Here is a 13282-nt window from a genome sequence, read left to right as displayed (position 1 = left end):
AGGGTCGCTACCTTATTTCCAAGAACACCTATTTTAGTACACATCTTAACGAGATAAGTGGTTTTAGAAATAAGGTAGCGAGGTTTTATCTTATGGGAATGATTACAATATTGAACAAGGTACATATACAAAATTGAAATCATTCTGATTGATGAAGGCCTAGGGCGGAAACTTGTTTAGATATTGGGCTATTTACACCCAAAAAAGTGTTATTTTAATTCACTTATTTCCTTATAAAACATTACATTACATTTGAATTATTTTCTTCTAATAAATGCTCAAAAACTACTTTTTGTAACTCAATTTTACACTTCTCCAGTCGCATCATTGACAATCTTTTCATGGATGGAGCCATAGATAATGAAAACATAGTAGTGCTGTCTGAAAGCTGTTCAACGATAGCGTTGTTATTGCCTACCATTCCCACAATGGCTTTATCAATAGGATCTTCAGTATGGGTTCTTTTTTTGGCGTGGCGAAGTGGAGTTTATTTAGTTGTCAAGCTAACCTTTTTTGAGTTTTCAGCTGTCTTTTGGATGTAATTAGGTTGATCCGGTTAATTAGGTGGATCAACTGATAAATCCTTGTAAATATCATTGTCATCATCGTCGTTGAAGATATTATTTGTATTTGCGCAAGGAGGGAGTGGCATTTGCATAGTTTGTCCTTTTTCAAAATTAAAGAAGATGGGAAGTTTGTCTCCTTCCAGACATTTATTGACCTCATATGAATTTTCTGCCAACTGCGATTCCAAATTTAAATTACTCGTAGTCCTATTAAAAACATGTAGTTTAATATCAGTGTATTTCATTTCTTGGTAAATTTCTTACTATTTGTCGTTCATATAATTTTTATAGAACATCATGCGTTCCATTAAAGGCCACTTCTTCTATTTTCTTGATTTGACCCCTGAACAACTTGGTAGTTTAGCAAATGAACAGTATTACTGTCCGGAAACCGTATCCTGTAACTCTAAGTTCGTACTGCATAGCCAATAACAATACGCATTCTTGCCTTACGTTGAAATTTCCTCCGCCTTTGTTGGAGTGGGATATGCACAAAGGCTACATTTCCAATACGCCGAAAATGATTTTAGCTTTGTGTTCACCCCATCCAAACCTCTAATGGAACTAGGTCTCAGAGTTTTGAATGGCGGGAATAATTCTTAATGTATGCTGCTGTCGATACCAGCTCGGTCCATAGTTGTGTCGGTATCTCAGAATAAGCGTTCATGACTATCAACAAGTATGGATATAAGAGAAATGGGACGGTAATTGTTCACATCGGTTTAAGGACTTTTTTGCTAATAATATTAAGTGTACGAAGCTGTTGGCTCGCATGGCATGCCACCACTCTCCTACGCAATTTGACCACCCCACCCGTATTTAAAGCATTAAAAGTCGCTTGATGACTTGGGTCTAGGTTGGTGTCTTTGTTATTAGCCAAGCTGATTATTACAAAATTAGAATTATTATTTAGGTTTTCCAAGCATCCCTAAAGATTACGTTTGAAAATGAGAGATTTAATTCTTCATTTAGAGTTAGGTTTTTAGTTTGGTTTGTACAGACTCTAGATTATTCAATGGTTTCAAATAAGGTACGGAAATTTGAAGCGATTTGTTCATTTGATATAATGAATTTACCATTATCGTCCGTTGAAATAACGTCATCCTTGCTTGGCTAAGGACTGCTGTTGACATATGTCCATAAAGAATTGGGCTTTTCTTTGAGCTAGGACACTATTGTCGCCTTTCGATTTCGTCTGTCTTGTTTTATTATTTGGGATATTTGTCTATTATCTTTAAAACGACGGAGATCAACGGGGGCTTTATTTCCCTTGAATTTTGGTGATCATAGAGTTTCCTTGAGAAGCGTTTTCCGATAGCTCTTTCAAGAAACAATGGGGAAATTCCAATATTTTTTACCAGCTTCCGGGATGTGTGTCTCTATCGCATCTTGGATAGCTTCTTGAAGTAGGTTTACAGCTTTATTTGGATTAGTACATGTAACTCAAATCAAATCAAATTTTATTGTTGCGTTTTCTTATTGAGGATTTTACAAGTATGTGGGCTAAGTCATAAATGACTTGTAAGCCCTGTTAAATTATGACAATTTTAAATAACAAAAATTCAAAAAAAAGAAAAAAAAGACAATAGCTGCACTATATAAACAAAAAATAAATAAATGTACAGTATGAACACAAACAAAGAAAAAAATAACCAATTCAGCTGAGTTATTACAGACTAACTAATATAGACTATAATAGAGAGTTAACAATTAAAGTTAGATTTCCTATCCAGTACGTGTTTGTTCAATTATAAGTAACTTAAGGCTCTTTTTAAGTCCCATGTCCTTAGTGAACGGTAAAGTTCTTCATAGTTGCCTTTGCGGTAGTTACGTTTAAATCCATATATTTGCTGCTATTTTTCCAGTAAGAAATATTTTATTAGGAGGTCCAGGCTTAAAGGAGGAGGGCAAATATCTACTTCCAGAAGAGGTAAATCGTCCAAATGTAATTTATGATCTGAAAGGTTTTTAAGTACGAGGTCCAATACATAACCGAACTTGCAATGTCCAAACCACATCTGATATTGGTTTTATCTTGCGATTACAGTCGTGTGAAGTCTTATTTGTGACTTGGTACAATTTTCTTTTGGGAATTTGAAGTCACCAAGTATAATTAACTTTCCTTCGTAGTATTGGGAGTGTATCTTTTTATTGTGAAAAATTGGTTACATACCCTTCTACTGCGGTCTCGGGAGCAAAGTAATGGTGGCTAGCTATTAACACGTTGTCTTCATAAAAGTCGTGAATCTCTATCTAGACGCATTCCGTAGTAATCTCGAGATCAGTTCTTGTGATGATCTTTAAATTACTCCAGACCACTATTATTGTGCCACTGCCACGAAAAGCGATGCTAGAGTTTTCAGAGCTATCCAATCTGTATGTTAGCATATCTTTTGTTATAAAGTCCAAGTTGAAATGCATTTCGTAAAAAAATTGTTTCTATCAAGCAGATTATATCGGAGTTGCAATTTGTTTGTATCTTGTGTAGCTTGGTTTTGACCCCACTGATGTTTTAAAATTTTGTTTTTATACTCCTCATAACGCTTTAAAATAATGTTTGTTGCATCTTATCACAAATTGTATTGTTTGTTTGTCGAACTGGTTGATATGATCGTTCCTGATTGAAAGAGGCGGAAATAGCTTCAGTGTAAGTCGTTTCAACCAGGATTTTATCTTTGGATTATTTTCAAGGAGCCATACCCTGAACACTGAATACACAGAAAGTTTAGGCAAGGTCTCGAGGTTTTTGGGCTTTTCGAAATATTTGTCTTCGAATGTGACGTGGTATGACGCGTAGTTCGGTAAAGGAGTTTTTAGTTTCATTAGAACTGAGTCCTTAATGAGTATTCATTTGGCAACAAATTCTTGTAATATAATTTCGTTAGACGAGGGTCCATGCGTGAGATAAAGAAAACCTTTATTTTTATTATTTTAGTTATTGTTGATAGTAGTATCCGAATAGTGGTAGAATCGTTTTCCCTACTTTTTTATTTTTATTTTATTTTTTGTCTCTGCTCGAAGTCATCGATTTCGTGTTTCTGAAATTTATGTTATTGCTGTGTGGGAACATGCCTCTTCGAGTGACTTCATTGTACGTTGAACTAATTATGTTCCGTATATTTTCATTCGTAGAGGGGAATAGAGCAACATTACTTACATAATTAGAATCTTCAGCTGGTAAGTCGAATTTAACGCTGTTTTTTCATTATTTGCGTCTTTTGGCGAGGTACTCGAATTTTGTTTCGTTCCTAGTTCTTTAATTTCCTTCTACGGTTATTCAGTTGATTTTATAAAAATGATTTTACTGATTTATTTTTTATCTTGATTGTTGTGCTTTGAGGTTAGTAGTCTCACTTTAGCACATTCAAGTATCTCGTTACAGATGCCCAGACTTACAGTTATGACTAAATCTTTGTCTCTTGATTGGCTACTGACTAGGATGTAGCCATTTCATAACTTCAGAATAGCTGTTATTATTGCTAAAATAACGTCCGTTGAGAATTCTTAACTGGATTATTATCATGGTCAGATTTCCCACTATATTTGTTCAAGGTAATGGATGTATTTTTCTTCCTGGTTTTTGATATGAGTGCAGAGGCGTTTGTTTGGCACGTATCCTTGTTTCGATTGCTAATTATTTGAGTCACTGATGCAGTTTCTGGGAGCTCTTTTTTGCAGAATAGGCAAAGATATTTCTGTGTTTTCGTTCCTCTATAGTAAGAATATTTAGACAAGTGGAATGGTTTTTAGTGACACATTTTTGGCACGCAATAAACATGTGACTGTCGGAAACAGATTCTGAGCCGGCAGGGCACAGAAAAGGACAGCAATTCGTATTTGCTTCTTCAATAACGATTATCTCTAGTAAAAAAGTCGTCAATATATTATCGTCTTTACATTGCTTGCAAATATACTTAGTGTTTTTACGATACTTATCTTTCCAGAAGGAGAGCCTTTCGACTATCGCAAAACCCAAGCATTTACCAAGTTTCTGAAGACGTAGTGTTCCAGAACAGACCCGGCAGCATAAACGCTCGCCAAGTTTCAGGAATGCTCTGCGATGGTATGATGCTAGCAAATTTACATTATATCTTATTCTTGAGTGTAAACCCGAATATTATCCTGCCATATTTGAAGAATTGTCATAACTCTGTCTGCAACAATGTTGAATAATGAATGTCGTACTTATCTAAACATGTCAGAACTGTGTCGGATAAATATTTATTTTTATGTTCGGTAATTCGTCATTTACAATGCAATCTACGCGTTTTTGACAAAACGTAGACCCAAAATATGTAAATTTAAGGTCCTCGTTTAAAATAACAAAGCCACACCGCCCACTCAAAATTGTAAACAAAGTTAGCCTTAGGGCATTTAAGTTTTTACTCGTTCATCGTAGCATTATCAAATTAATAAAACGGGCCAGCCGACGCGGAAATGTACACGCTCATTATCGTGTGGCAGAAAGCTTGGTCAACTGCGTGACTCATTTTAAAGCAAAATCCGGCTCTCTATTTTCGGGCGTCTAAAAGTTATCACAATTACAAATCTAACTTTCTTCACTAATTGAACTAAAGCATTCAAGGACTTACGCTTGCCTTGTGAAACAACTTTACCCTACTAGCTTGAATCGCCGTAATACTAAATAAAACGAAAATTAATAATTAACAGGCTGCAGGGAATAGAATCCAACTACAGGTTTTATTTGTTACGTCCATTTTAAGTGCTCGTTTTAAAACGATTAGTCAGTCTTTATAAAATCAATTATCCAATCATTACTGACAAGCTAACAAAGCCTTTATGATCAGTTCTCTTGCGTGTATTGAATAGAATGTTATGCAATTTTATATAACCTGGAATTGAAGTAAGGTACTCTCGAATATTGAAAAGGTAGAAAAGTTTATCATGTGAAGTATAAAATTTAAAATATAAAGAATATTCTTGATCGTACGCATAGATCTTTGAAAATTAAATTAAGACGCCAAATACAAATTATATCATTTAGCCTGAATATCTAACATTAAGGTTTTATTTACACATCCGATCGGTGCACCAAGAACCATTTGCGAAGGCCCCAAAAGGCGGACAACGCGCACACTGCGACCAAAATGGCCACAACCCAACAAACGGTAACCCACAAACGCCTAGATTAAAACCAACTGCGCCATTGCGTGGACCTTCCCCTTTCGCCAGACCGAAGTTGGAGGTAGGGGTATGACTATTGGACCAAGGTCATATTTGTCAGTGCACCACCACCCTTGTGGTTTACAAGTACCGGAACCCAAAATCTCGGTAAAGCCACCAGTTATTGCACCCCTTAGCCAGCATTTCCAAATGTTAACCGATTTCACTCTAATCAGTCCTAGCTCATATGTAGATTAAAAAACTCTACGCAAAGAGCCGGTGACAAAGATTAACAACGCACTATATAAAAAGTTTCAGTGTAGCTAATATTGAGAAAGATTTTTAATCTATTCTATAGAAGGCGCTACACAACATAAGGGGAGTTTTCTTACTTTATAAAAAATGGCACAGGACGAATTCTCCGTAGCACGTTCCATTTAACAGGTAACACGGAGCGTGCGTTGCCCCCAGTTATTAAATAGAAGCGAAGAAACCCTATCATGTTGTATAGCGCCATCTTAAGCATGTTGTTAATATCTAATTTTATTAATTGCCTAGAATTCAATTTATAGCACTGATTTTATTAATCCATATGCATAGAAATGGTTTAAAAATTCCTGGCGTACTTCGGATAATGTCACATCCTTCTTCGAAACTCGTCAACATCACGATATTTACTGTTGTAAACTAAGGGTCCGTCCAGAGATATTTTAAAAAGTTTAGAAAAACATTTACTCTACCAAATCTACGAGACCAGCGGGTCACTTGAATCGCTTAGTTAAGCCTTAGCGTTGTCTGTTATGTCTTTCTTGTAAACCGTGGCAATTTTCCACTTTCGCCTCCGTAATCTCGGCCAGTTTTCACTCATTTTATTATATATATATTAAATTTTATTTATAAAATTATATATTTACATTTTTGTTATTTACATTTATTATTCATAAACGCATAATGGTTTTAAAAATGGACTGTGAAGAAGGATAGCAAAGGACAATGAAGTTCAACGAAAGGCTAAAGGAAGCAATTGTTGCTGGGGTTGAAGCTAGAATGGGTTTGACCAACAGAGTATTGGTAATCGGGAAAGACTACAAAAGTAACGAAGACGTAGCAAAAGCTTGTGAAAAGATTGCAAAGGAAGTGCCAGCCGTTGGTATGGGGACTAAATGAACCGGCCCATAAATTAGAACAAAATGGTCTGAATGCAAAAGCATGAAAAAGGCCCAAGATATCTTAAGGATCAGAAAAGCGCCTGGGGGTGGTCCAGTCACTTAAGATTAGCTGATACCACTTGAGGTTACGGTGATGAAACTTCGATTCATGGTATAGCGGGTGTTGAAAATCGCATTGATACTACGACAATTAATAAATAGGTATATAAAACTCTACTTCATTAACTTAAAACATATATGTATGTCATTAAACATAATGGTAAGAGTCATATAACTTGGAGAAGTTAAAAAAATTCAGCATTGAAATGGTAGCCACAACATACGGTTCGGCAATCCTTACATTTAATATAAGAATGAGAAAAAATGACTATAATAAACTATGAATCTACAAGAAAATAAACGGTTTTTATTTCCTATTTGGTGGCTTTTTTGATCTGAATTCTTTCCAGAGGGTGCCAAATTAAGCTCAATTCCGGGAAGGAGTTTATTCGGGTAAATTAAGATTTTAAAAAGTGCTGCTTGACAATAGCTTTCCAGAACACCCCTCCTTTAAGTTGAAAATTTAATTCGTGGTGCCTTCACAATTCTTCGATTTAATAACTCAATTCAGGTTTTTAAGTGTAGCAATTGTAATGCTGAGTTTTCACCCAGTTCCACAACTTGGGATGGAACCTGAGCTCCTCTGGCTGCGAGGCGAAAGTGCTTACCACTTCGACACTCTGCACATGTGTAATGGCGGCGACTTACTTATTTTATATCTGCCCTGTAGCTTTTAACGTTAAATTTATAAGTTCACTTATAAAGAGCGTGAAAAAGTAGCTCTTACATTTATTTTTAAATAATCATTAACTGTCAAACCATTTCTCGCGCTCATTTAGTTTCGCCGTTACACGATAGGTAGCGCCATTGTATGGAGTGGGTTTTTCCAAATTATCTGGATTAGTTCATATTTGTATAATAAATAAAGTTTCGTCTGAAAGTGAAGAAGCGTGTAAGTTTCGTGCCTTCCTCCAGAACTAAATCGTTCCACATTTAATGATCTATCGAATGTATTTCTGATCAAAAAAAATTACAATAAACAAATATTTAAACAAAGTAAAATAACCATAAGAATCTTAATACAAACTGCAATTTATATTCTTTACAATTGTTCTTTTAATAATAAATATCATTGAATAAAAGTAGTTAATTTGTTAAAGACTAGTTCGAGTAATATCGAAAATATGCTGATGAATATTCCTTTTAACCAAAGTGTAAATAAGAATTCTGACTCGTTTAAATCGAGGACCATGTTGCCTACTAAATCATAAACGAAAGTATTTGCGTCCCATTTCCACGTCACCTTCTTCGAATATATTTCCATGTATTGCGTTTCGAAGCTTCGGTATAACCTAATTTTTTAAATGTTCATATAGATTAATAAGGTTTTCATAACAAGTTAGTATTTCAAATATTACTTGGGTGTCAAGTAAATTGTTCTAAAATTTTAAATTGTTTCAATGAATATTTTTTTCAAAAAGTATATATTTAAATTAAATGTGTAATAATTAAATAATATTTAAAACTTTTATAATGAAAATAATTATTTAAAGCTTTATATTATTAAGTAAGCAGATAAATCAAATTTAGCATACAAATGGTACATATTCATATACCTCTACGGTGACTTGTTTAAAAATTACTATACAGACACTCTGCAATTTATTAATAAACCCCAATGTATATAAATAAATTCATGATGTATTTGAACTGTTGACGAGTTGAAAAAGCTGATCTTTTAAAAAATATTTTGATACCGTTTCCATGTTACTCGTTTAACATTTCCCAGGGAATGTGTTATTAACTTCTTTATAAAGATAAATTTAAGCATTTGGATTTTGGTTTTGAAGTACGAAAATTTTATTTACCAATAGTTCAATAACTCCCGACATTGCGAAGAAAATCTTGGGCCGAGAGCTGTTCCCAGTAAATTTTGGCAGTAGCTTTGTTTTTCAATATACACAACATCCTTCCCAAATATAAATTTAGGAAAGATAAAATCAATCTTAAAGTTGAAATAAAAAGGATTCGATGAGAACGTGACGTAGTTGTCTTTGGCCAATCTATTCACAGCTTCAATGAATGATTTTGGATCGGAAAATATCGCTTTGTTTTCCAATGATGTTTTAAGGAGTACTTTACCTTCATTCGTGTGCTGTAATATAATAGGAAACCATTTCAAATTCTTTCTGAATTTTTTTTCAATTTAAAGCACGAGTAAGCCGCGACGATTTCCCCTTAGCTTCACCTCATTACACCTAAAAAAATAGTGTCGATTGCTGCTGCCATCTACCGCGTAAATTTTACAACTGGCGAGAAAAAAAAAGAGGGAGGGTTTATTTTGGAAGCGACGGGTGGTGGTCGGGAAGAAAATAGGCCTACAGGTTAATTTTTATAGCAATCGATATATAGGCGGGGAGTCGTACGTCCGAGCGTACGTCAGTCAAAAGAAATTGACCAACCACGCGGTCTGACCTAATTTTGCTATGATTAAATTGCGCAAACACCTAATTTTGCGAATCAATTTTAAAGTATAATTTGCATCACAATAAAAAAAATAAAAACGGAAAAAGTTATAGAAATTAGTATTTTGGCTGACAGGTTAAACCAAACCGGGAAAACGTGTAGATAGAACTTGTAAGAATGAAGATGGTTCAGAATAAAGCAACTTCGACACTTAGCTACAAGTTTATCCTGCACGTTTTCTATGGCTCGCATAAGGCTCAAAACCAGTCTAATAAGGACAAATTTGCTCATTTTCTAAGCACACATTGATCTATTTATATAAAATAATTAAAATGTGGATAAATTGATTAATTTGGTAATTTATTAACAAGCAATTTTATTATGAAAATTTAAGAAACAAAACGAATGTTTACATTAATAGTCAATTTCACACTAAAAATCCATAAATCGTCCTACAAAGAAAGCATTATTAATTTTTCTTCAGCCTAAGCAGACGGAGTACACTGGTTATGATCGATACTTGCCTGATAGCTAAACGCCTCGGTATAAATTATAAATATCACGTTAGTTGATATTTTTTCTAAGCTAAGCAATACCGAGTTCTTATGACGTAGAATGGAATCGGTGGATATTTCTTTAAAATGGTTTAATAGACTCTTTAACCATAAAATATTCATAGGTGCTACAACAGCCGTCTTGTGTGGCAGCGGACTCGTTTTAAAGGAAACTTGCATGCAGATAATATTGTTGTGGGTATTGTTACATTATTCAAATTATGTCTATTTAAAACACTATTGAAAAGTGTACAATTTGTTTTGTGGGACACTTTACATTTACGATACGCTATATAGAAATAATTCAGTCTCTCTCTCTATGTAAAATCTTCTAAAGTTGCTGCTTCGAAATAATCTTACCTGTAACCAATTATATGAATAGTGGTCTTTATGGATAATGGTTTTTATGTTGGGCTGTTGGATTATGTTGCTTAATGTATCGATTGTTTCGTAATTCGAAGGGAAATCGGACTTCAGTTGACAAAGAAGAACATTTATGACGAAAAACGAGGAAACAAACCAAAAAGAAAATAGCAGTTGTTTACTTCTATTTTGTGATTTAACCTTTATTTCTGTACCTATGATAATAAAAAATATTGATAATTGAGGTTTAAAAGTGCAAGATTTTCGTACTTAAATCGTAACTTCTTTCGCTTATAATACAAACCTTGTTGACGTACGAAATAATTTTCAACTTGATTTACAATTATATTGTGCCATTAGCGTCAATTTGGAAACATTCAATCATAATCTAAATACCACTGTAATAGGTAACAACGAACAGATCCATCAGCCTTATAACTGTGTCCTTGCACTAGCGTCCACAGCCCAAACAAATGCTTAACCCTACTAAATCCATACTTAAGCTTTTAAAACCGATAAGGCTCTCTCATGCAAAATCCTTTGTTTTCCCGCAAAAAAATCAGTCAGTTTTCAGAATTGTTTATCGTACGATAAATTTGGTCACTCTGTGCTCAGTCTCACATCCAGCAAAGAAGTGATCACCTAAAGATAACCTCTTTTTAGGGTGTGTCAAACCTAGGGCTAAGAGTGATCCATTTGTCGTCCTTGATATGGCACCAACTAAATATTCAAATATCAATTAAAGTAATATATATATATTCAGAGTGTTTTTTTTGCTCGAAAAAGTGATTTTTTTCAAAAACTATGTTTTCTAGAAAGTCGAAATTTTTTACTGTACATTATACGTGCCGGGGGACACTTTCTACCAAAATTGCATCTAAATCGAAAAATATTTTCAGGTTTTTTGAAAATTTAAATTTTAACCGCTAGGTGCTATAAGAAAATTGTCAATGTGAAAATTGTAGAGCGTCACAGAAAACGTACAAATTTTTCACTGATAAAATACGACTTGAAAAAGTGACAAGCTGGGCAAGCTAAAATAACGTTTCTTGAATTCCATTGGGAGAGTAGTGTAACTTTATGAAAGTCAGAAATTGGTTAATTTTTCGGATAAGCCTCCCACAATAACCGTCAAAATATATCCAATCAAGATCAAATATAAAACCTGTAATTTCAAGTAAAACAATTTTTATTTTCTTGATATGTTGGTTGACCATGTAGAAGTTTTTTAGTGTGTCAATTTGACGTAGATTCTCTTTTATGAAAGAATTGAACCTACTTAAAATAACAATGCATTTTAAACACCTAATGAATTTTTAATGCAGTTTGATCTTCTTTTAATTTTCTGATTCGGGTACATTGGTTCGAATTTCATTCGTCCGAACGGTGGTACAAAGGTCCGAATGATCATATGTCCGAATGCCGGAAAACAGGATCGTTTGTCCGAAAACGTATTTCATTTGCCCGAAAAATTTATCACAACTTTTGTTGGTGATTTAGTCGTTCAATTTATGTTAACTTTACTGGCGAATTTCATTTGTTTGAATAATCATTTGTCCGTTTTTTCGAACATTAGGAATTGGATGTTTTTTTAAATATTGTTAAATTAAGAAATAAGTAATATTAACGTCAACCTAACCTAAAATATCCACAACAATCAACTAAATTCCCACTTACTATAGCAGAAATACTAATTAAGCGACAGAATTCGGACAAGTGATGCTACCGATTCAGACGAATGAAAAAAGCAAGTTGTCCAATTCGAACAATAGAAACATTTGTTATTTTGGCGGTTCGGACGAATGAAATTCAAACATTTGTTCCACCGTTCGGACGATTGAAATTCGAACAAATGTACCTACCCCGATCAAATCAAAGTCAAAATTATTCGAGTACTTATCTTAATATCACATGTGAAAAGTTTGTTTGTGTTCATGTTGCTTAATTCTTTTGGATTAGTCGAGAAGATACTTTGGCGCTCATAGGAGTATCCTTGACTCATATTTATACGTTCGTGTTTCGCGTACGTAATATCCTCTAAATCCATTATGACATCAAAGCCCTATAGAAAGAAATCCACGTGAGTCAATACGGATAAAATCTTTGTGGGGTTTAAAAAATAATTGAAAGCTTAATACCATCAAAAAAGCAAATCGAATTTAAATAGCTCTATTCACTCTGTTTGCTAACAATACTAGTGATATAGGAGAAAAAAGAGTTGGCTATTTTTTAAATCTGTAAGAGTCCCTGTTTTCAACTTAAAGTACCGTTTATCTGCAAAGGGAGGCCAAATAATTAAGGGACACAGCCAGTCGAAGCACTGCATATTTAACAAAATGAAGTTTACTTTTATCTCAATGTTGTGTTATATTGTAAAATATCGCGTTGCTTGGCCAAGTAGTGCGATTCAATACTAAAACAAAACTACTCTCGTTTTCATTGAAACTGCTCTGATTTTTAAGAATCATTAAAATAAATAGTAAAATTAATAATTTGTTATCCAAGTTAATATTACTATAAATATATTAATATGAAAAAGATTTTAGTCTGAAATGGAGATACACAACGACTTTTGTTTGCATCATCAGTAAGTAATTGTAATTAACCTGATATTTCAACATATCCACTAATGTGTCCAATGGAAAATGAACCTCTCCATAACTCTTCAAAACCCTGTTAATCAAAATTAAAAAAATTTAAATATGTTAAAACTACAAAATATATTTCGTACACAAACTCACGTCTTGTTGCATTTCAGTAGTGACGCTAGCACTAGTTTGGTTACTTCATCATAGAATGGAGCCAACGTCCTCAAAAACTGCCAAATAAATTTAGTTATTTCATCATACTATGGAGCCAACTTAACTTAAAAACTTCGGTTTAAATCAAACTACTCAGAGCAAACCGAAGGGGAATCCGGTTATTTCAACGGAACAAAAGCATATAGACGATAGTACCAACAATATTAAAGGGACTATCCTCTGAGCTTTTCGGTTTCCCC

The 13282-nt window shown here is 33.9% G+C and overlaps 1 protein-coding gene across 1 annotated transcript; it reads right to left on the bottom strand.

Moving 5' to 3' along the window:
* Nucleotides 1-556: 556 nt before the first annotated feature.
* LOC149957448 (uncharacterized) lies at nt 557-12328 on the bottom strand. Its single transcript, XM_090167037.1, has 5 exons — nt 12178-12328; nt 10279-10496; nt 8767-9053; nt 8131-8250; nt 557-773 (listed from the first exon to the last, which is right to left on the bottom strand). The coding sequence occupies exons 1-5, from the start codon at nt 12326-12328 to the stop codon at nt 557-559; spliced, it is 993 nt and encodes a 330-aa protein (XP_090023163.1).
* Nucleotides 12329-13282: the final 954 nt, after the last annotated feature.

The sequence above is a fragment of the Leiobunum rupestre genome, chromosome 2 (genome assembly GCF_980474605.1).
Source record: "Leiobunum rupestre chromosome 2, qqLeiRupe1.1.hap1, whole genome shotgun sequence".
Classification (NCBI taxonomy): Eukaryota; Metazoa; Arthropoda; class Arachnida; order Opiliones; family Sclerosomatidae; genus Leiobunum; species Leiobunum rupestre.
The sequence above is the reverse complement of the archived record's forward strand: the minus strand, read 5'-3'. Positions and strand labels throughout refer to the sequence as shown.